This window comes from Acomys minous (assembly GCF_964271855.1).
Source record: "Acomys minous genome assembly, chromosome: 14".
NCBI lineage: Eukaryota > Metazoa > Chordata > Mammalia > Rodentia > Muridae > Acomys > Acomys minous.
Genome location: NC_140496.1, coordinates 1,505,241 through 1,530,216, shown reverse-complemented (window position 1 = coordinate 1,530,216; position 24,976 = coordinate 1,505,241). Strand labels below are relative to the sequence as shown.

Here is a 24,976-nt window from a genome sequence, read left to right as displayed (position 1 = left end):
CGCAGTGTGATGAGCAGCCTCGTGCAAAGCCAGGTCACAGGAAACTACAGACACCAACAGCCACCCTGGAAACTGGTTTCTTTGTAGCACTTTAGACAGAAATGCTAACACTATTTTTTAGAAATCAGGTATGGCCCAAGGATGACCTTGAACTTCCAGGATGCTCAGACTGCAAGTGTGCACCATCACGTTTGTGTGGTGCTGGGAGTTGAACTCACACCTTTGCACTAGCCTTTTCCAGGCTGTCCTGGGCTGGCTATGGCTTCTGTCTTAAGAACAAATGAACCTACTGCCTGCAAACCACTTTAATTTCCAAGCACTTCACGTATCAGTGAAAACACTAGAAATCGGTTTATGTCAAAGTTTAAATGAATTACTCAAAACCCCGATGGACAGGCGCGGCCGACCCTCCACTGTTCACATGGAAGACTTTGGAACCCAGCAAATGGGACAAAGAGCCAAGAAATTATTTTAAAGTCCATCTTCTTAAAAATTCTAACCAGTTGTTGTGGCTAAGTGGGGCAAGAGCTCTCCTTAGGATACAGGGAAGCACACCGGAGCATCACAACTGAGTGGGTTGTGCAGTTGTGTCCTCTAACACACAAAATCAAGGCGAGGGTGGGAACGTTGGAGAGAGTTGGTGGAAATGTGAAATGGCACACGAAGCTGTGGAGAAGAGCCTGGCTGAAAGCTGTTAAGAGGGGAGAGGGACAAAGGCAGGATTCTCACAAACCGACACAGGAGCTTGCAAGCTTCGCTGCGAAGTCACAGTCCCAGCCTGTAGAGCCTAAGCAAAGCCATCAGCAATTTTAGATGGAAAATTAATTTCACTTATATTTTGAAACCCAAAGTAGTTTCAGTACACAACCAGCCCGTCACCAGGGCTGGGAAAGCTGGTTGCTCACCCCATGAGGCGGCTGCCAGACTCAGGCTAGGGTAAGAACTTGGGGGGCGGGGTGACCTGTGATAGCCACCAATACAAGTAAAGATAAACCCACCTGACCCAAAGGAGAGACAGCCAGAGGCCCAGCTTGTCCTAGGCTGTACACCTGCTGCCTTTTGTCCCCAGGCCAGCTGAAATAGTCTAAGTAAATATACCCAGTTTGCCACTTTATTTCTATTTAATTAACTATTCATTTCCCACTAACATAGGAGGTTAATATCAAGGAAACAATTCTATTTGCTCTCAAACCCCTGACTTGGGCAGTGGAGGAGAACTGATTCCATGCGGAACCGGGGGGGGGGGGGGGGGGGTTATGGTTGGGCAGAGTTGCCAACCCCCAGGGGCATGGTAAGCAAGTGATACTCACTTTCAGCTGGAGGGGACAAAGTCACGGCACAAAAGCATTAGAATAAGCAGACATCTTGCCTGAGAGTGGTGTGGTGTGCTGAGGGACGATATGGTTGGGGAGAGCGGCAGGAGGATGGAGCTTAGGCAGCCTCCAGGCTGTGAAAGTGTGTCCGTCTGACAGTAGGGAACAAGTCGGTGGAAGAAAGGACTGGATCCCGCTTGGCGCTCAGTGTTTTCTTTCTCCATGAAGTATGTTGAAAGGGAATTCGAGAACAAAGAATCATCAGGGAGAATGTAGCAGTCAGGGCAGATAAAAAAAATCATACCTGAGTCCAGGCTGGTACAAGTGTGTGTCGAGGAAAAGATAGCTGGTCCTGGAGGGTGGGTTTGAAGGCCCTTATCACAAAGCCATGTGCGTTCTCAAAGAGACACTGAGGGTGGCCCACAGCAGTTTCAGTAAATCCGAAAGTGATGCCTGCAGTTCTGGAGGGTGTGGGAGAAAATGAGGGTTCTGAATGGCAGAGAAAACAGCTGCCCCAGTCGCCTGCTGATGGTCAGAAGCCCGGCTCACCTGAGAGGGCTGTTAGTTAAAGTTTCAAATTTAGAACTCTGGTTACTCAGATTTCATCATGTTTTTGTATCTGATTAGTTCCTTCTGGACTCTTTCAGAGCCCCCTTCTGTTTTCTCTTGACCTAAACGGTTTCATGTTTCTAGAATCCATCTTGTTGTCTGTTTCTTCTAGCAGATTATTTCGCCTGTAGGAAAAATAACACCGGTCTTGATTTTTATCCTAAGAGAATATAGCACTGAAATCTGTTCATCTTTTGATGTTTGTTTGATACAGAATGCGGTGTAAACGGTAACTCCATGCACTCACGGCCCTGTGTGCTAGAGTGAAGGAGATGCCTGTGAGTCTGCATCTGTTCTTGTCTTTATTTTTGTTTTTTTGTTTTTGTCTTTTGGTTTTTCAAGACAGGGTTTCTCTGTGTAGCCTTGGCTGTCCTGGACTCACTTTGTAGACCAGGCTGGCCTCCAACTCACTGAGATCCGCCTGCCTCTGCCTCCCGAGTGCTGGGATTAAAGGCGTGCACCACCACACCCAGCTTGTTACTGTTTTATTTGTGGAAAACATAACTTACTATAGGAAACACTTGAAAACACAGTCATATATTCAGGGAGCCCACGGATTACCCTTCACTCTTCAGTCAACTGTGTTGTTGGAATAGTATCACCAGGGCATTTGCATTCTGTAAGGAGGTAAGAAGTGGACCAGAGCTCCCTGGTTCAGTTCCCCTGTGAGTATAAATTTAACAGGTTGTTAATATTAGAACTTTAATTACAGTTTGTAAATTAAAAAAAAAAATCTGTGATTTTTAAGGTGGTCTGGAAAACTGGGACAATTGATGTTTAATTTAAATTGCCATTTAAAAAGTTAAGTTCTCATGAAGCCCATTTTGATCATGGTAAAGACCTGGCTTGAGAGGCGCCTCCTGCATGAGAGTTCAGTTCTCTCTCTGCACCTGTGTGAACTTGCTACCTCTATTTAGGATTATTACTGGTTAATCACAATGATAAGAATTGCCATGTCTTTCTAGTTTGTTAAAATTAGCTGATAAATATTTTGTAGCTCTGTCATGTACAACACGCCTCCTGAGACTATACATACAGCCGAGTTGAGGCAATTACCATACGCGTTGCTGACCTGCGTATTATTTTTCTTCTTTGTCCCGAAAACCTTTATGTTTATTGTCTTTATGGTTTTTAAGACTCTAATCCATCATTGGCTATTGTATAATAAATCCCCTGATCTGTTCTTCCTTCCTCTCCTGTGCCATCCCATCACTGTACACTTACCTCTCTGAGTTCAGTGTTCTTAGATTCCATGACGGTGCAGATGATAGGACATGTCTGGCTCTGTGGCTTATTCCATCATGTTCTCTCTGTTCACCCATGCTATTGCCAGTTACAGACTAACACCAGAGACTACCGGGTACATTCTGTATGTCCCGAATTTTCTTCTGATTTTCATCTCTGGCCGGGTGTTGCTTCCAGAACCTTTCCTATGCTGATTCCCCTTTATTGTGTGGACAGCCAGCAGCAGGCTTGCTAAACCATCACTTCTGGGTTTTAAAAATCTTTCCACCTCCTTATCTGAACAGATGTCTGAGCCTGGAGGGGTACGGTCTGATGAAGATATGCCATTGAGAGTCGAGGGCTCCGAGGTCTCTCACTGCTCGTTGTGCAGCTGTGGGTTTCAGTATTAATTTTCATTGATGACAAGAAGAAGTTTCTCTGATCATGGTGGAGCAATGTGCTCATCAATGGTTATAGCAATATGTCATTAAGAATTGTTTTATCACCATGTCCCTTTATCAGAATAGTAGTAGTAAGTCATAGCCTGTGACCTGCCTGGCCTCAGGTTGCCGATCTAACAAACAGTGTTGGGTATGGATTCTATCTCATGACGTTGGTCTTAAAGCCAAGCAAAAAGTGATCAGCCACTCCTAACGTCTGTGCCAGCACGGCACCAGTCTGTCTTGCCGGCAGGTTTCTATGGTAGGTTGTAGGGTTCAAAGCCTAGGAAAGGTTAAAGGTCGACTGTTACTCTGCTAAGTGAATTGTAGCTTTTCTGAAAGTGGATTTGATCCTTGTCTCTGATTTTACAATTTTAAGTTGAGAAAGATTGTATAAAGAAATATTTACCTAAAACAAGTATTACCAAAGAAATGACCAAATCAATTATTTTTTAATTCAGCAGCCTTAAATCTCGGCCCACCTCCCAAGTTCCTTGCAGTAAAGAAGTAGTTTTCTTTTCTTTTTTTTTTTTTTTTTTTTTTTTTTTTTTTGGTTTTTTTGAGACAAGGTTTCTCTGTGTAGCTTTGGCTGTCCTGGACTCCCTTTGTAGACCAGGCTGGCCCCGAACTCACAGCGATCCGCCTGCCTCTGCCTCCCAAGTGCTGGGATTAAAGGCGTGCGCCACCACGCCCGGCCCAAGAAGTAGTTTTCCAAGTGGTGGTTAACGGAACCAAAATGGTAAATTCCCAGTGAGGAGTAAGGAGACCCAATATGGCGGGAGCAGCCAGTGTGTCTGCTTCCGGGGTCGGCCAGAGAGAAAGCGCCTGATTCTGGGCTGTGAAGAAGAATATTTGATAAGGTAAAGGTTTCTCAAGTTACTGGAAAGAAGGCCACCCAGGTCAACTGCATAACAAAGTCGCGCTGACTCGCCAAGGAGCCCGGGAGCTGGGGATGGAACTTCCTGCAGCACTCTGGGCTTCCGCTTTCGTTTGTAAAGTCTATTTTCTGTCTGACGGAAGCATCACCTAATAATTTTTCTCGTGCTGCTCACAGCCCAGCTCACCCAGTCTGATAACCTGGCAAACTATCAGAGGTTCCCCACCTCTCTGCAAGTTGAACATTTGCAGATAAATATTTCCGGAGTGAAATAGCTCTTGTTTCTTCTTGTGACCTAAATACATTTTTCAAAGCTTTTAAAATCATATCTGCTGTATTTTATGTTTCTTAGTTGTCCCATATATTTTGTTTAATCATTCCCTATTAAAAATTGCGATGAGGTTCTTTTCAGAAGACATCTCTTCTGGGACATACCAATAAGAAATTATATATAGGAGCTAAAGATGTTTGGTCCAGGTAGGAATTATAAATTTGGACTTAATTACACCCCTAGGGGTAGCCTGGTGAAACAGAAAGCAGCCACGTAATTGGACCAGTTGTGTAATCAAAAGCAAATGATGTGGCAATGGAATACTGAAGTGATTTCCCAGCCTCAAGACTTCCCTGAGATAAGGGATTTTCTGGGCACACGAATCTGGTGTGTCGGACATTCTGGATGCTTCTTCTCAAGCACCGCTGTCAACCCGACCCCAGCTCTTGGTTTAGAAAATCCCTCCTCTGAAGCAGGCACCATGGGGGCTTCAGTTGAGGGGAGGCATCACCAGGTGAGCTGTGGGTCCTGGCCACATGCAGAGGAGAGGGTTTAGAGGCATGAAATTACTTTTGTTTTTTATTTTGTCATTTTGTTGCTCGGGATACAACTCAAGGCCAGGAGCCTCACCACTGAACTCTGCAGCTCAACTGCTTGGAGACGAACGGCCCTTTAATACCAACCCCTCCATCTTATATAAAAGATGGCGGGATCTTTATCAGACCTGAAGAAGTAATATCACACACTTATTAAAACTCATAAGAATAAGTATAAACTCAATATAAATGAGACGAACAGATGGATCTGTAAAAGGTATTTAAAATGACCTTTCACAAGTATGGTTGCATAGCATAGCCTTGGGGGAACTACCCAGTGCCTTCCGAAGCCCTTCCCTTCCTGCCTGCTTCCCCACGCTAGGCACACACTGTAGGGCTCAGCTTCCACCCCAGCAGCGGAGAAAAGCTGCTTTTTAGTCTTTTTTTTTTTTTTTTTTTAGGCAGGGTTTCTCTGTGTAGCCCTGGCTGTCCTGGACTACCTTGGTAGACCAGGCTGGCCTCGAACTCAGAAATCCACCTGCCTCTGCCTCCCGAGTGCTGGGATTAAAGGCGTGCGCCACCACGCCCGGCTAGCAGAAAACTTCTTAAAAGAAGCTTTTTTCTAAACCAGGCAGTGGTGACGCACGCCTTTAATCCCAGCACCCAGGAAGACAGAGGCAGGTGTATTGCTGTGAGTTCGAGGCCAGCCTGGTCTACAAAGTGGGTCCAGAACAGCCAAGGCCACACAGAGAAACTCTGTCTCAAAACAAAACAAAACAAAAGAAGTTTTCTGCCATGGTTATGGAGTTTGAAAACTGCCAAGACCTCCGTGGAACTGGAGCACCACCCCTGACCCTCAGCTGTTTGTGTAAATTGCTTTCCATCCTGGCAAGCTCAAGAATCAAAACAAGTCAGTTCAGAGAGCAGGAGAGACCAGGGTCTCACTTCCCAGAGTAAGCCAGACAAGCTCCCTCTTACTCGGCTTGTGATTCGATTTTGGTTTCAGCCATGCTAGGGAGAGCAGTCTTCTCTTCACATCCAATCATCCAAGTGTTGATATCTTACCCAGAAACACCTTCACACACCTGTCTGGAATAGCATTTGGCCAGATGAATGGACAACCTATGAAACAAATGTTGAGCCAGACAGTCAAGCCTTCTGTTCTCGGGGTCCACAAGCGCACAGGAGGCCAGGAGATGAGTGTGGAATGCAGCTCACTACGAAGTGGGTAGGTGCCAGTGGTCTCGACCTTCTAGGATGTGACTTGTCTCCAGGTAACTAGAGTTCCCTGTAGTTTGTATCCCCAGAGGCCCATATCTCACAGGATTAGACCCAACCTAGGTGCTGCTGTGTGGGAGTGAGGAAGGCAGCCACAAGAAGGAGGTGTTGAATGCCCTTCTATAAAGTAGATAGTAGGCCCGGGCCTGCCCTCTGTCTCCCTTTCCCTGGTGGGCATCCCTTTCGGTTCCACGATGTGATGTCTCAAAAGCCACCGCCAGCTTTCTGCCAAACCCCTCACCCTCATGAGCCCCTCCTCTGTGACCTTAGATCGACTGTGAAGGAAACCCTCCTAACACAAATTCTCTAGTTAGACCAGTCTTCTGCAATGTCCCTCAAGGAAATTAGTCTTATGAGGCCTTTAATTACTCTAAGTATAAGATGTCCTGTGACTGGCCTGGCGCTCAGCTCAGTAGATGCTTCCCAAGTGTGTGCAGAGCACCAGGCTTTACTCCTCAGCACTGTGCAAGAAGGGAAATACATCCCTTGGTAAATGTTGATTGATGACTGCCTATTATAATAAATTTGAAATTATCAAAGTTATCAAATTATCTTATTTTTACAATGATTTCTAATAAAAATTTGTATTAGAAAGCATACCTTATTATTAATCTATAAACAAAAAGGTATATGGTTTCAAACCATACATGTTAAATGACAAAATGTATTGGGAAAGAAAAGCTCTATCTTTTCACAGTAATAATAAAAATTACATTTTATCAGTATGTCACCTTCTTGGACAACTTGATAAATGTTAATTGTTATAACTAAACTTTGTTCCACATAAGTTAGAGGCCATTCATTTGTTATAAATTAATTTTTCATTCTCATATGTCTAGCAGGCAGTTTTAGGCTACTTAGCATCTGACAAGGCAGTGTTCTCAGAACCTCGTGTTAATTACTTCCTTTAGCCCTCAGAAAAGCTCGATGCGGCAGGTCTGTCACTGTATGTGCAGGAGAGGAAACTGAGGCACAGACCGTTCGGCATATAGAGCTTATGTCTACCACAACAACAAACCCAAGTTACTATTCCATTGCATTCAGCTTGACTTTTGTATCATTTCCTGGGGGTTATGAACCATGCAAACATGGAAGCGTTATTAATATTAAACTTTTGAAATCATGCTTCAAAGCTAAGCCTTCAAACTAGTCATTGCTACATGCCTTGCAATGAACACAATAGCTTTTATTTTATTAGAGATAATATAATTCTCTGGTTCCCCGGGACATCTTCCCGTTAGCTCTTGTTCCCCTGAACACAGAGAGAAGAACGCTGACACACGTGGCTCCTTTTACTTTTATTTTCATCTTCCTTTACTAGTTCAGTGTGAGCTAGTGGGTGCCCTTCACTGTGAAATTATAACTTTGCACTGCAAAGCCGGAAGTTGGTGCACGTTCCAGTGTATGTTTGCAGGACGATTTTTGCCAAGAGCCCGAGTGTGGCTCTTTGTTGGTTGATGACAACTTAAAATAATGAGACGTAGTGCTTCTGAAAGGGCATGATTTTGTGTGGTTGTGTGTGTGTGGTGTGTATGTGTGTGTTATATGTGTGTGTATGTATGTGCGTGTGTGTGTGTGTTCCTAACAAGCCCTTCATAGTTAGTAAGGAATAGAATATGCTTGTGATCAAGAAATAATTGCTGAAATTGCATCTCCCACAGAAAGCCCTGTTGCTTCTTTCTTTCCTCCATTCTCAATCAATTCTCTTTGTTTGTAATCTCTTCTGGCTAGTTAACATATTAGACAAAGCATCTGTTTTGGTTAATTTCTGTGACTGTGATAAGGCAGCTGGTCTGAGGTAACTTTTATAGCAAAGGGTTGATTTGGGCTTATGGCTCCAGAGAGATACGAGTCCGTCGCCATCTTGCGGGGAAGCTGTCAGCAGACACGCATGGCACCTATAGCAGCAAGCTGAGAGAGCTCGTGTCTTAGTGTGTCCAAGCAGGAAGCGGGCATCCTGTCTTCAAACTGTGAATTTTGTATTTCTTTCTGCTTCGCTTGCTCTTTTGCATTGTAGGCTGGCACACACGTGATTAATAGCCACAGACAGAGTCAGTATTAGACTATCTTGAAATCTCCTACACCAAAGAAATTAAGCCCATTACTTTTTAATTCAGCCTCAGGCAAGTTCTTGGGACCAGAGCAGAAAGTGACCACATTCTTTTGCCTAAATATCATGAGAGTAATCCTCCAGCCAGCTGCGAGCATTGTCCTTCTTAAATCTCCGGAGCCCGGGCCCCCCTGCGCCTCTCAGCACCTCTTTCTGTGCTTTAACAAGAATGGCCCGTTAAATTCTGCTTACGGCATCAGCCACTTTTCTTGCCCAAATTCCCCAAGTCTTGCACATTTCTAAAAAAAAAAAAAAAAGCAGGGTGGAGGAGGAGGGGAAGGGGAAACTAGTGTGGTGAGGTTTGTCGCAGCTGTAGATCCCTCCCTTGTCCTACTGTCTGTCTGGTAATTTCATTCAACCCACCCACCCCCCTTCCCAGTCAGCCTGTGACTTGTAAGGAAGACAGCCCTGGCTGTCCTGGACTCTCTTTGTAGACCAGGCTGGCCTTGAACTCACAGAGATCCACCTGCTCTGCCTCCCCAGTGCTGGGATTAAAGGCGTGCACAACCACATCCGGCCGAGGGCCAAATTCTGGCTAGACCCAGTTTTCCCTAATAAGAATTGCTCACTTGCTGTGGGAAGTAACTCCCTGTAGAAGCGTCTGCGGTTTTCGGAGCTCTTCTCGAAGGCTGAGAGTTCAGGCTCTCTGTCTTTTCCCAACTATTTTATTTTCTGCACGGTGAGTTCCGTGATTTCATCACTGCCTGATGATGGTGGATACCGGGGTCTGTTACTTTCTGTATCCAGAATAAGAAAGCAGGCTTTAGGGCTAAGGATGCCGACCACCCTTCAGCCTTGGTGAGTTCAATAGGGCACAGCACAGGCAGGATTTGTCACCCAGGCTTGCTGCTCACATAGACACTGCTCAGTAGGGCCCGGCATCATACAGTGTCCAGAAAACACTAGCAGAACTCCACGTGACAGCAGCAGCTCAGCCATCCAGATGTCACGTGGGTCTGCAGGCCAGTCCCGCTGTGTTGTTCTACTTACTTTGACGGGCTGAGCTAAGGGTTCTGTGGACGTTGAGAAACATTACTTACATGGTTTAAGACATAAAACAGCATGAACTAGGGCCGCCAAGCCACCAGTGCATGTTCGCAGCTGCGTGTATGTGTGGACGACACACCTAAGACTTTAGGCACTGTGGTTAAAACATATTTGCTTTTACATTTTGAAGATTTTGTTTTAGGGAGTTGTTCTTTTGACACCAATATTTCCTTAAGACTTTTTGTTGTTACTGATTTAAATACCGGTATTGCGTTGTTTGTAGTTAGTGTGCGTATGTCTGTGGGCACACACACATGAACATCAGAGCAGCATGTGGGTGCCAGGCATCAAACCCAGGTTGTCCGGCTTGGCCTCGAGTGTCTTAACCTGCTGAGCCATTGTACCAGCCCTCTAGTTTATTTAATTTTCTTTGCTGCTTTAACCTCCATACACAACATTTCAACTTTTAAAGGCTATTTGTTTGAGACACAGTACCATACATTCTGGGTTAGCCTCACATTTGCTGTATAGTGGAAATAGGAAGGTTTTAAGGCAAGGAAGATTTCACATTTTGGAATGAAAAGTCCACGCCTTAAGGGGTTTGCTATGTATATCTTGCCCCGTCCAACAAGACATTATATATACATATATTTTGAAAGATTCTCACTGTGTAGCCCAGGGGGGCCTGGAATTTGGAGTTCACTGGGCTCCTTCCTCCCTCTTCCTCCCGAGTGCTGGGATACAGGTGCCTGCCGCCATGACCGGTGGTTAAGCATTTTTAGGCATTACCTCAATGAAAATTAGATGTTATTAAAGACAAATGTATTCATGTTATAAAACACATGGCTCTCAGCTGTCCCCAAACATAGTACTTGTCACTGGCGCCCACTGCAAAGCTGGTGGTGTTGCTCTGGTTTTAGCTTGGTTCCAGTGGAAGTTCTTGTTTTACAGGTGACTCAGCCCTGTCGTCTGTGGAGTGTATTTGCTCAGCCCTGTCTGTGGAGTGTGTTTGAGTTACATTTTTTTTTTTTTTTGGTTAGGCTTTTGTTTTGTACATTGAAAAACCTTTAGCTAAACTAACAAGAGGAGATGAGTGCCATCCCCTCCAACCCCCCCACCCCAGCCCCCACCCCAACCCCTCCACCCTCATCCCCACCACCAACCCCTCTCAACCCCCACCAACACTCTCAAAGAACAAAGTTAGAGACTACAAAGGAGCCATTGTGTAGATAGTGATGGGACCCAGGGACTCACATGAAAGCGAGGGTACTCCACTAAGCGGATGGATTTTACATGCATATGGCCCACCTAAATTAAAAGAAATTTAATTTTTTTTTCTGCTGTTGCTCTTTTTCCCCTGCCTAAGTTAGGGTCTGTGTATCTCAGGGTAGCCTCCAGCTTCCAATCCTCCTCCTCCTCCTCCTCTTCCTTTCTGAATGTTGGTGTCTGCAACCCCAGCACCTGGCTAGTTTTTCTCGTTCTGTGTTTCCCCCCAATTCTGTAACTCTAATAGAATGCAATGACCATGGAGTTAGCCTGTATCGCCCACCTTCTTATTTTGCCTCTTTGGAAGGCTGATTTAATCTTACCGTTCTCTTGTGAAGTTCCTCTGTCCTCAGATGTTTTCTCAAGTATGGTGGGAAGCCATTTCCCCCCAGGGAGCTGACCAACTAGTCAGGTAGCTGCGTCCTCTACACAAGCACCTTCTGGAATTCTCCTCACAATTCTCAGAGGACTTGAAAGCCAAGTCCCTCTAGAATCATCTACCACATGTAATAATAATTTCAAAAAGTAGTTTCATCCATTCTGCAAATCTAAATAAATATTTCCCCTAAGATACTATAGTTTACTAAGTAATAGTCTTTCATGAGCCTGCCAAGTTTATATTTACTGTCAAAAGTGTGAGAAAGAACATTTAATAGATAATTTTGTAGTAGAATTATTTTAAAATTTGTATTCTGTTAATAATAAGAGCGCTTGAGAGAGGTTGTGTTGTAAATTTGAGGAATTACCACAGGGCCGGTCATTTCCTTTTTATATTTTAAGCTTAAAAAAAAAAATCAATGATAGGCAGGTAGGTAAGGTACAGAGAGAAATAGAATCTTGGTATTTAATAAAGGGATTTTAAAAAATGATTAATTTTTACAACTGTGGTCGTTTATGGTTCTTTGGAATACCGTATGTTTGATGGCTTCTCCTTCGGTTGACAGAGCACCGTGAGGCAGTCGGCATGCCTCTGATTCCTGTCTTAGAACTCCTCCTGCTTTTTTCTGTGTACGGGAGGGAAGTCAGGAGTCAAGCCCCAGCTCTTCAGATTGTCCTCGTTTAGTTTACTGTGGCTTCCTCCTAACGTTTCAGTCTGCAGAAGTTTTAATCTATGAAGACTAGAGTATATTTAGCACTCAAATAGAGGGCAGCCGGGATGCCATCTACGCCAGGGTAGTTTTCCGCACTGAGTGCCTTGCATGAGGGTTTATCACTCAAAGATGAGCTGTCTGGTGGTGATGGAGGTTCTAACTCCACGGCTGTTAGCCTTTGTTAGCACCAGGGAAGAGAGTCTGAGCACTGACGTTTTCACGAGAAGCCAGGCACAGTTAGCTCCACAGAGCACTTTCACCCTCTCTGGATGACCTGACCCAAAACTGCTCACTCTGCTGTGCCTATCAGGTGTTGATTGTTTTCTTTGTTAAAAGGCTGAGACTGATTAAATACAAACAAAACAAACAACAAACAAACAAAGGTTCTAGAGCCTGGCAAAATTCTAGAGGGAGATTTCAGAATGCCATATGAGTTATTTTCATAACCAGAAATATAAAAATAAATAAATAAATAAAGTTCAGAGATGGCCTGACGATGCAAATCTGCTTTTGCTTACTTGGGAAGAACGTGGCACAGCACTCAGCTAGGGGCTGGCCGCGGCCCAGCTGGTAGCTACACCAGTGTGCTCCAGAGAGGCTGAGCTTTAAGCTTGGTTGGAGCTCACTTTACATCATGGCCGCTTCAGGCCAAATTTATTTTCTGTCCTCAGTCAAATTAATTAAGCATCTCATTCTTTCCTTTTGAAACATCCATGCCTCTTGCTCCTCCTCTTCTCCTCCTCCTCTCCTTCTTCTTTCTCTTCATCTCCCTCCTCCTCCTCCTTTCCCTCCTCCTGCTCCTCTACAAAAGCAGAGTGAGTGAAGAGTTAATATAACTGGGAAATTAAACTGGATTTTGGGCCTCCTTTTGTTCTGGAAACTTGAAGAAAGAAATGGTACAGTAGGCCTTCTGTCATATGTGTATCTCCGATGAGTACATTTAACCCTGAACTTACGTAAAGTATCTGAGCAGATAGCAGTGGCAACCGCCCACTGGGCGTCATCTATCTCCACCTGCCTGTCCACTTCCCCCCAACGCAGGAATCCACCCAGAATCCTCCAGGGGCGCTGGCTCTTTGCCTAACATCTTCAGGACAAGCTGCCAGTGGGAGCCAGCTTCTCCCTCTTGGATCCTGGAGGGGCGAGATGCTTAGCCGGATCTAAAGCGCTCCCGTCCCTGGCAGGCATTTCGCACATGGCACTCAGAATTAAAGGAAACACCGTGGAAATGCTTGGGACCAGACGCTCCTCTCGGCCAGGCCTCTTGGCACTGCAGGCTTTCTCCCCAGATGCCTGCCCTGAAATCCCCGTTTCACATGATGCATTCATGTCCGTTTCCTGGAACCGGCTGGTTCCCTGGAACGGGGAGTTGCAAACTGTGATCCTCTTCTCCTGGGCCGCCTTTTCTTCCCTGCTCCCATCCTCTCAGAAATCCAGTCCAGCCTGTGCCTAGCCCTGTCCCCAGTCCCCTGTCCCCTCTCCCCACCCACAGGTTCACTCAGTGCTGCCACGCTACAGGGGCAGGGTGTGAACTGTGTGTGGCTTCAGTAACTAGGTGTCTTGGTAACTTTCTTCTCTTACACGCTTTTTTTGAAGTTAATTCCTTTTACTTAAAAAAAAATGTTAATTTCATCAATATGAATCTTTTTTCCAACTCCCGTTCTCCATTGCAGTGGTTCTCAGCCTTCTTGATACTGGGGCCCTTGAGTGCAATTCCATATGTTGTGGTTACACCAAACCATAAAAATGCTTTTGTTGCTGCTTTATAACTATAGTTTTGCCACTGCTGTGAACCGTAATGTAAATATCTGGTATGCAGATGGTGTTAGGTGACCCCTGTGAAAGTGTCATTCAACCCCCAAAGGGGTCGCCACCTCAGGCTGAGAACCACTGCTCTATTGGGATTGTTCAAATGTCTGATTTTGTCCAAGTTATTTTTTAAATTATTTATTTATTTATTTATTTATTTTACATCCCAATTGTAGCTTCCTCCTCTCCTCCTGAGCTCACCCTCCTCCCTCTTTCCCTTATCCCTCCTCCCCTCAGAAAAGGGGAGTCCCCCCACCAACCCACCCCAGCACTGTCCAAGTTATTATTATTTTTAATTAGAAAAGTTATCATTTCTCTTTCCTTGAGGCAGCAGGCTTCAGGATGTCATTGGCAGGGGGAGCCAGCTTCTCCGTCCTTGAGCTATTGTCTCAGGTCCACAGCTCAGTCCTTTGCTCTATTTGAGTGTCGAGGGTCTTGCTGGAGTGAAGTCCTAAGCAAGTGTGCAAGGAAAGTGCCACGGAGAGTGAGGACTTACGTGTCTGAAGACACACTCTTTATATGTGCATGCGTGCCTTCGAGGCTTCGATCTGTATGTTAGCTGTAGTGGTCATATGTGCCACGGGGACACTTTGGTTCTGATGGGTCCCTAGGGCCATCACATTTCTGTACAGCCATGTTTTAAGGGTGTTTGCACAGTTCACAGCTCTGGACAGAGAGTGTCTCCCTCTGCAGCCACAGTGGACTCGACTGAGTCTCCGTTTTCTGCTTCCCAGCGTCTCCCGTTTCTTGATACCTCGCCAGAGTCCTGCGTGGGAACTCTGGTGTGTAAGGAGCAAACTGGCTTTGATACTGAGATCACTTTTTCCTCTGTCTTCCGCCAGCTCTGCATCTTCTGGCCCAGGTGGTATAGACTGACCTACGAGCTATGGAGGAGCAAAGGCCATAGGTGTCACAGTTGCTTTCACTGCTTATACATGGGATGTCATAACAGTGTATATTCATGATGTAATAATCACAGTTGTTGGCATTTAATTTCTATTCAAATATTTTCTTTTTCTTCCTTTTATTCCTCCCCCCCCCACCCCCAAGACAGGGTTTTTCTATGTAGCCTTGGCTGTCTTGGGACTTGCTGTGCAGTTCAGGCTGGCCTCGAACTCGTGGAGATCCACCTGCCTCTGCCTCCCAAGTGCTGGGATTAAAGGTGTGCGTCACCACTGCCTGGCTCTCTTTGAGTATTTTCTTAGCCAGTAGTCTACCTTATTTTCTTTATCCAACTGATGTTGCTTTTTCTCATCCCAGAGGCAATTCACAACTAAAATCCTGTGTGTTCAGCAAAGTACAATAAACAGGTGGTAGGCAAGTTTCCCAAGTGTGGGTTTTTCATGTAATTGAGTGGGCAGTATGTTTGTATTAAACTATTTTTCAAGGCACGCATAGTTAAAGGGTTAACTGAGAACAGTAGGCAAGCTCACCATTGCTTCATAAAATGCATTAGGGGCTGGAGAGATGGCTCAGTGGTTACGAGCACGTGCTGCTCGTGCGGGGACCGGGGGTTCGGTTCCCAGCATCTGTGCGGCAGCTCACAACCGTCTGTGACATTAATTCCAAGATAAGTCTAGTTCTGGCTTCCATGGACTCCTACACACACACATGGTGCACATAAACTCATGCAAGCACAACTGATACACACAAAATAAATAAAGTAAAATTTAAATGTGTCATATTGGTGTGTATAACAAACCTAAAATATTTGTTAGTACGCATTTCCTGCATCAGTGCTTGGTTTTTTTGATTAAGATTTATTTTTGTTAGTTTAGCTATTTGCCTGTATCAGTATCTCTGTGTGGGAACGTACATGAGCCTAGGTACCCACAGTCGTCAGCGGCTTCCTATCTCCTGTTACTGGTAGTCATCACAGCTCCCTTAGCATCCCCCTCAGGTGTCCCAACACCTCAAGCTGAGCTTTCAGCCTCTGCATTCTTAAGTAAATCAATGTGGGAAGCCTGGCTCTCACCCGGATGTTTGCTTCTCACCAGCATCCAGCTCAAGTTAATCCACTAGCCCTTAAATATTGACCGTGTAATCGCCGGGCCTCATCTTCGCAATTCCAGTGCAGCGCGGTGTTTAGTTTTACCGACAGTAATTGTGTGTGCACAGCTTTTAAAAGGCACAAGACAAAATAGACGATGTGGTAGCAGAGACTGACCCCTGCGAAAGGTTAGAGATGCTGAGCTGTAGTCCCCCAGCCACTGAGCGAAGCCTCCTGAGAGGGAGTATTGTGACCTAAGCTGCGTACGATACCCAGGTCTCTAGAGTTTGGGGTACCTACTGTAGGGACGTACTCTGCAAATTGCCTCTTTCTGGTGTGTGTATGCAGTTGGGACATCATTTATGTGGCTGTCTGTCCCCCTGCTGCCACATAGGCACCCCTTCTTGGGTGGGGCTACACCTTAGTGACGTTTCAGTGAGGCTTAAAGTATTCATGGATCTTAAAACAAAATGCCTAGCCGGGCAGTGATGGGGCACGCCTTTAATCCCAGCACTCGGGAGGCGGAGGCAGAGGCAGGCGGAGGCAGAGGCAGGCGGATCGCTGTGAGTTCAAGGCCAGCCTGGTCTAAAAAAATGAGTCCAGGACAGTCAAGGCTACACAGAGAAACAAACAAGCAAAGAAACAAAAATGCCTTTAACCTGTAAGATCCTTTTCTTTTCCTGCCTTACATCTGGCTTATAAACAACCCTGACGATTCTCCACCTCCCAGCTCCCAGTGGAGAGGCATCGTTTAGGGGTCCGTGTTTATAGTCAGAGTGCTGTTCTTAGGCAGGTTCAAGATGCTGTTAACCTTTGAGGTGTATTATGCGCTGGTGCTTGAGAGAGAGAGAGAGAGAGATGTCTAGGAAGTACATGTTAGAGCCTCACAGCACAGGAGCATCGCTCTTCCAGCATCCAGCTTCTCGGTGCAGGCCCTGCAGGATGCATGGGCACGCCTGCAACTCCTAGTTAGGAGCCACAACAGAGCAGCACCGGCCCTCCGCTTCTGACCTTGGGGCCTTCTTAGGCGGCAACAGAAACCAAGAGAAATGGTCTGCTTTTCTCTCAGCTCCCTTTAAGATTGTCCTGTGTTGTTTGTCCTGTTTATCATTTTGTTGACCAATGTGTCTTTTGATGGCACACGTGTGTGTTTGTGTGTGTGTGTGTGTGTGTGTGTGTGTCTGTGTGTGTGTACATATATCAGAAATGGAAATTGGCCAGACACGTTCGCATGTGCCTGCAATCCCACTGCTTGGAAGGAGGAGGAAATGGGGTGGAGAATTTAGCTACAAAGCAAGTTTAAGGCCTGCCTGAAGTATGAGATCCCATCTCAAATAAAATACAATGTTTCTCATTGGTGGACCTCCTCTCCTGATGCATTTACGCATTCATAGTGAAACAAACAAACAAACAAAATAAAGAATAAAAATAAAACAGAAAGGAAAAATATAGTTATATGTATACCTAAATTCTTTTTTATAAGCATAGGAGTAGATTAATTAAACGATGCCTAATAGGTCCTGTTAGACAGCCCCAGTGGCTGTGAGGGTGTAGCTTTGATTAACCAGATGTGACAGAGTCTGTCATTGTTGCCAGACACTCCATTCAAGTTATATTTGGAAAATGAGACTTTTGTAAATTTGTTGATTCAATTAAGAATATTGATAACAATCAGGCATGTTCACCGTTATTCAAACAGTCTCAAAGAATCAAGTAAGGATTGATTAGTGAACATCTTAATGAAAAAACATTAGTCAAGATGATAAGCTAAGGAGGCTTCCTGGGTAGGCTGTGTTTTATGTACTTACGCAAACAGCAGCATTTACTCCGCCTTCGTCTTTTGCAGTACCAGGATTCTCATCATCAGCGGCACAACGGTGCACTTTTATATGCCGTGTGCAAGTGCAAGGACTGTGCGTCTGAATGCGCTTGCTCCCCTTGCCCTGGCTCTTGCTGTGTGCCAGTAAACAGATAAAAGTCTTTGTAGCCAAGACTTGGGTCCCGTGAAAGGCACAAGGCACTCAGCTACTTAAGGTTGCTCCTTGGGAAACCTCCATGGTGCAAGGATTGTAAGGTTGGAATTTTTCCTACTATATTCCATGTTGACAGGCTGAGTTAGTGGGAACCGAGAGGGCAGACATTGCTTGTGGAGTCTTAGAGTGGCCGTGGTTTGCCAGCACCCCCACTGTGCTGGTCTTTGAAGTAAAGATGTTCACTTAAGAATATATCACATCGGAGTAACACAATTACTGTTTAAAACATACAGTCAAAGACTGATTAGCCAGGCGTGGTGGCACACGCCTTTAATCCCAGCACACGGGAGGCAGAGCCAGGCAGATCGCTGTGAGTTCAAGGCCAGCCTGGTCTACAGAGTGAGTACAGGACAGCCAAGGCTACACAGAGAAACCCTCTCTTGAAAAACCAAAAAAAAAAAAAAGTAATTTACAAATAACAAAGAAATTCGTATTAATTATAGTTCCCGTTTTCTTCCCATATCCGGGGAGGAGCGTCTGTCGGCCTCCTGGGACAAACTGGTTCTTCAGACTCTACCTTGCTTGTTCAGGAAAGCATTCGTGTCTTGCATCTCATCCCTAGATGAAAGGCCTCATAACAGGATCACAGTGCTTTCCAGCTTCCTTCATAACCCAGCATGCTCTTCTTTGTCACGATGCCTCTAGGACGAGGATGGCACAGAAGAAGACGGCAGCCGAGTGGAGCCAGTTGGACATGCTGACACTGGACTGGAGAACATTCCCAACTTTTCTCTTGAGTAAGTTCCTATGATCCTCCCTCCCTCCCTCCCCCCGCCCCCCAAATCTGCATTGTGTATGTGTGGCACCATTACTGCAGCATGTGTTCTAGGAGAGTATGGCATGCAAAGATGTTTGCGCTCAGGGAAAAGCTGTTCCTGCATTGCTTCACTTTCCCCAAGAACATGTCTCATGTGTGATGTCCTGTGAACAGTGAGGTGTGTACGTTCATATGTACCTGGCCTGGGCTTCATGCCTTGGCAAAAACTACAAAATTAGATTAATGAAGTAGGTGACTGAAAATGTCTGTTGCGTGAACAGCTCTGTAAACACTGTAACTGGTTTTTAGATTGCTTTATCTGTCTGTGTGTTGATCATTTGTTCAAGTTTGCAAAATTTTAAAAACCCATATTTATTTTATTCTAAAAGTTAGTTGGATAAGGTATATGTTGGTTTCTCTCTCTCTCTCTCTCTCTCTCTCACACACACACACACACACACACACACACACACACATACACACACTAGGTGGAGAAACAGGGTCTGTGAAGATACTTGTTGGGACAATGAATTTCTAATGTTGGGTGCAGAACACGATTTTACCATTTTCCTAGTTGGCGGTCTGAGCTTGGGTTTTGCATGTTTGCAGTGGAGAGTGTTCTCAGGGCCTCGGCCCGGGAGGCCGGAGCAGGAAGGACAGTCATAATGAACTTTTCTTTGACTTTTGAGTCAAAGTGTAGTGTGAAGACAGCACTGTTATAAGCTTAACTCAGTGTTCTCTTGGTCTTCCCAGGTGGGATGCTGGGAGCAGTCACAGCATAGAGCAGGCTCGGACGCATAGGCTTATAGCAAATCACCAGCATTCGTGACTTCTATTTAAGAGAAGTTTGGGGCACTGCATTTTTTTTAGACAGCATGTGGAATAAGATAAACCTATTAAAATTATGCTTTTCTTCATGAAATGCAAGTGTTCAAGTAGTATTTAGCAGGTTGAAAACAGGATTGTAGGGACTGGAGAGATGGCTCAGAGGTTAAGAGCTCTGGCTGTTCCTCTAAAGGTCCTGAGTTCAATTCCCAGCAACCACATGGTAGCTCACAACCATCTATAATGAGACCTGGTGCCCTCTTCTGGCCTGCAGGTGTAACACTGTAAACATAATAAATAAATAAATCTTTTTTTTTAAAAGAAAGAAAACAGCATAAATATATAATTGTATGAAAATGGCTTACATACAATGTTACTTTAGTAAACACTTTAGCTGTGTGGTCAAATATGTTTGTTTGCTTAGAGAAAGGTCTCACTTTAGAGCCTAGCTTGGTCTCAGACTTACAGCAACCCTCCTGTCTTGGCTTCCTGGGTTCTGAGATAATAGGCATAAGCCACCGCACCTGGCTTTTATTTTAATATAGTCTATGTAATTAAATCTATGTACATGATTCTGTTTTGTTGATTATCCCTATTACTTATGGTGCTTACTCTCTGTAAGGTCTGACAGTTCACCTTTTTTAATATACAAATTACATTGCGATCTCTGTCAAATCCAACGGTAGCCACTTAACCATCTTCCAAATTGCTTAAAATAGATATTTAATTGAAATTTTGTTCCTCAATATTGGTGGATATGCATAAAGCTCCCTGAAATTGTGTATACCTGCTGGAAAATCTGCGAAGAAAGCAAAATCTCTTAAGTAGTTTACTGCATTATCGTTTTCCTTCGCATCAAGGCAGCACAAACAGCAGGAAGTCATGGAAGTGGCTTTGAGAGCATCAATTCCTGGCTGCCACACTGAGTTCAGGTGCTCAGAAGCATCTCCATGGCAGCTCATGGGCCGTATTTTACAGCTTTAAAGATCAGCCACGAAGCTGGGCGTGGTGGCGCACGCCTATAATCCCAGCACTCGGGAGGCAGAGGCAGGCGGATCGCTGTGAGCTCGAGGCCAGCCTGGTCTACAAAGAGAGTCCAGGACAGCCAAGGCTACACAGAGAGACCAAACCAAACCAAACCAACAAGACCAGCTATGAACAGGAGAAGCATTTGGCTTCAGTGGGTCTATTTGGCTGAGAGAGTAAACTTTATAAAGTTCCCTCACACCTCTCTGCAGCTTAGGAAGCAGTAACTGGGCATCACAGTGAGCCATGAGGGTGCTAGCGAGCTCCCCTGGACAGCCAACCTGCAGGCAGCGGGGGAGGGCAGGGAGGGCATTTTTGGGTTATTGAAAAGATGAAGGCATGCATTTGGAGCACTGTGCTCAGCTAGCCCTTGCATTCCTAGGTTAGATGTTGGGGTGGGGCGTGTTCAGTGTAGTCTAGCTGCTTGGTGCGCAGAGCAGGGAGTTGTATCTCTCAGGAGAGAGTGGTCCACGGGGGCCGCTTCTGTGCCCTTTACCCAACCGTATCTGATGACTGCTCCCTCCATGCCATCAGACTAGCGTTCAGGTAGGTGCACCTCAGCGCTGCCCCCATCATCACACCTGTGCTCCTCGGTGTGTGCGCGTGTGCCTGTGGCCTGGAGGGATTTTTGTCCTGTTCTCTTTTGTCGTGTGTCGAGTGTCTGCGTGTTGGCGGCTTTTGCTTTTGTCGCGTGTCGCGTGTCCACGTGTTGGCGTTTTTTTTGCTTTGTTTCCGTTTCGGTTTGTTGACAGTCCACGTTCATGCTACCTCATTCATCGTTGTCTCACAGTGACATGGTAAAGCTCGTACAAGTCCCCAACGATGGCGGGCCTCTGGGAATCCATGTAGTGCCTTTCAGTGCTCGAGGCGGCAGGTAATGTATCTCGCAGGTTTTCAATCGCTCATAATGCCCATTGTTTGTTTTGTTTTCATGTGTGTGTTTTCATCTGTGTGCATGTGTGTGTGTGTGTTTTCATCTGTGTGCATGTGTGCGTGTGTGTGTGTGTGTGTGTATGCATGCGTGTGTGTGTGTGTGTGTGCGTGTGTGTGCGTGTGCATGCATGTGTGCGTGTGTGTGCGTGTGCGTGTGTGTTGACTTCATATATGCATAATGGAAAGGTTTTCACTGGGGCCAGCTGCTGCTCCCCACTGTACATGCATGTCTGCAGAGGACGCGCGGGCTTATCAGCGACGCTCCCGTGCACTGGAAGGATTCGTATGTTCAGATTATCTGGACCAACTAACTCACCATTTAGCACACACTAGTGCTTGCTTGACTCTGTTGCAAGCTGACAACTCTGCCTGGGTTTTCAAACCCCTGGAGAGCTGTGGTAATTATCTGGGGAGAAAAAAAAAATCATACAATTAAAATTACCTGGGTGTCTTAGGTGGGAACTTATTTTAAATTTGTATTTGTTAGCTCATTTCTGTAATTATGTAAGAAACTGGTGATTTTTTTGAAAAATTTCTTAGGAAGTTGGGCGAACTGACTTTAGTCTCCAAATGCTCACCACACCAAATGTTGTGCTGTTGTTTTCAACCTTCAAACTGCGAAGAATATGATTCCTTAACGTCTGCAAATGTTACATGTGTTTTCTTCATTCTCCCCCCCCCCCCCCCCCATGCATGAACTAAACATTGTTTGGGAGGATTTAATATATTCAAATAGTGCTGGTTAATTTTTGTAATAACACTTGTTGGGCAGGTACCTTGGCCAGGTGGGGGGCTCCCTATTCATGTGTGATTTTTTTTTTTGTTGTTCACTTTGTGATTACCTGACGAAACATGTTTATGCCTTGATTTGGAACTCCTTAATGCTTTTATTGTTTTTACTTTATCCTTTCGAAATTATTAAGGCTTCTTTTTCGTAGGTAAAAATTGGGAAATAGTCTTAAACCAGGATGAGAGAACTAAGAGACTAGGAACCTTCTGCATGACAAGGGACAGGGAGCAGTGACAAGAAGTAAGGACAGGCAAAAAGAGCCATTACCTGGTAACCAAAACCTAGACCAGGGACTGAGAACCCGGGTCACAGACTAGAAAACCACACTTGGCAGTGTAGACGTGTGTGCCTTAGAGCACAGAGCCGCAGCTGCGAACCTGCGCCACTTACGACATCCCAGCACAGGCACTGCGCACTGAGGCTGGAGGCTGAGGAATTGTATGTAGAACAGCTGACAGGCCAGGCCAGTGACAGAGAGCCAGCCTCCTGCGCAACAACCGTTGTCCAGTGTGTTCTAGAAGGCAGTGTGGGCACTGGGCGTAGCCAAGCATGTTATTCAAGCCTTTGAGCAATTGTAGTGCTTTCCTACAAGTCATGGTACTGCAAGGCTAGAAGCATGTTCTTCCTTTGGTAAAAATAAGATTGCAGATTGAAATTGTGAAGGTTGTTTTTATTATTTTGTAGCTCAGTATAAAGTTCATCTTGAATTTTGAAGTGCTGTTTTAGTCATTCGATTTTTTTTTTCCCCTTTAAACTCCGGAAATATATTAAAATATCTTGAAAGAACTTTTCGTTAAATTTTTTCAAAGGTATTGGCTTTATTTTCTTTTAAAGATATTATTTAGAATTATCTCAAAAGAAGCTTGAGAAAGCTAAAATCATGGATCATAGCTTCCCTGTACTAATGTGTCTGGAACTTCTGAGCTGTAATTCATCACAAATTGGGTTATTGTGTATGTGCCAACACTGAACCAGTATTTTTTTTTTTTTGCAAACGTGTTGCTTTCTGTCTTATATTACACATTTCCTACCTCACTGTGAAAAGACATTAGGATAAAATAAACAGATGACAAGCCTAAAGCAAAAGGAGAAAACAGAAATAAACCTGCCAGTAGGAAGAACTCAGAAAAATACTGCAAAGCCCACCACAGTTGGTGGTTACCATGGTGTTGAGTTTGGGTGCGCAGAATCCATTCACGTAAACAAACAAATTCGTGTGCGGAACCAGCAAGTATAGAGCTGAGTCATTTTTAATTCCTTGTAATTTGATTCTTAACGAGGAAGACTGTACACAGCTTTCCTATATAAAGGACAAAGACTTTGATCCAGGAAAAGCAGAGGCTTCCTGGCTCTTGCTGATCACCTCCGGCTCTCCTGCGGCGACTCGGTGGCAGTGCCTCTCACTCCCCCCTGTGTGCAGGGTCTACAATCTTCTGCATGAACCTGATGCTTCCAGCTCGTTGGGGTTGGGTGGACATTGGCAGAGACAGATGTGGTAGCTCAGACTCAAGTCCCGTCTCCAGGAGCCTAGAATTTCCAGTCCTTTCTGTTCTGTCAGAAACCCTGAGAGGCCTTTACCTTGTGGTGAGGATGGTGGGCATCAGAAGCTAAGATGAGCGGGCTGCCCTTCTCTCCAGGGGTTTGCTTTCTAGCTGTAGTGATAGCTAGGAAATGACATCATTATAATCACGTGATAGCTCTCACTATAGCTACATGGTGGGTGATCGATCTATAAGCTGTGGAGAAGTGTCTGGATTTGGAAACTGAGACTGAATGGTGGTGGATGGTGATTTCAATGTGATGACAGCTCTGGGTTCTCAGGCCTACTGAGAAAAGCAATAGAGAAGAAAGCAGTATGTGAGGGAGAACGCATGAGGAAATCACATGGTTTTTTTTTTAATCTGGGAGCACAGCAATACATGTATGCACGTTGAAATCTCCGAGAATAGTTAGAGTGAACATTTTACTCAGCCTTGGGCCATCTCAAATCCAGAGCCATAACTAATTCAACAATTCTCCCAGAGCATTTATTGCTATAGAAACAATAAATACATGTAATCTTTGCTTGTTTTGTTTTTGTTTGTTTGTTTGTTATTTTAGGAATTTCAGTCTAATTCAGAATGAGAATGCTGCATAGAGAAGGAGCGTTCGTAGACTGTTGCAGATATCACATGTAGTGAAGGAAACGAGTAATTTAGGCTTGTGACGTTGGGCTGGAGAGAGCTTTGCATCTGGTGAGCTGTGGCAGCTTCATTTCTGACCTTGCCAGGCCTGTCCTTCAAAAGGCCGTTTTCTGTAGTGAGTTGGACGTGGTGCCTCCATTAAAGATGGCTCCCCTCCCAGCCCTTCCTTGGGTGACTGGCTCTAGACTAGACACAGGCGGTCAGGGAGTCCGCAGGCCCTTTGCCATGACGCTGTCTCTCCACAGAAGGAGCTGGTCCCACTGGGAGCTTCACCCAGCTTCTTTACTCCGAAGCACTGCTCCCGTTACATCTGCCATGTCCTGCCCCTCTCACACGACACCTTATTTAAGTCCCAAATGCAAATAGTTTCAGCACATCTGTAGCTAATGACTCTGACATCATCTTTTAGAGATAGGCTATTGTGTATGTTCCAGTTTTCAGAACTATCTGGAGCTATTAGTTCAAAACCATTGGTAAAATTAAGTTGCAGGCCAACTGTGGTGGCAGAAGTGGTGAGGGCCTTAAGCTTAAGGGCAGCTTGGCTTTGTGATGAGAACCTGTCACACAAAATTAAAAAAAAAAAAAAAGAAAAAAAAAAGAATAGTGCCAACAAGCCCCGACCACGGCA

General features: G+C 45.1%; 1 protein-coding gene across 24 annotated transcripts in view; it reads left to right on the top strand.

Annotated features, from left to right (window-relative positions):
* PARD3 (par-3 family cell polarity regulator) overlaps positions 1-24,976 on the top strand; it is a 527,701-nt gene that overhangs the window by 252,965 nt on the left and 249,760 nt on the right. For 23 of the 24 annotated variants that reach the window (XM_084756613.1, XM_084756601.1, XM_084756603.1 and 20 more), the window contains 2 exons: positions 18,480-18,571; positions 21,233-21,316. In XM_084756613.1, coding sequence (XP_084612739.1) covers positions 18,480-18,571; positions 21,233-21,316 — 176 coding nt within the window. The remainder of the gene's footprint in view (positions 1-18,479; positions 18,572-21,232; positions 21,317-24,976) is intronic. The other variant, XM_084756599.1, reaches the window with a different exon arrangement.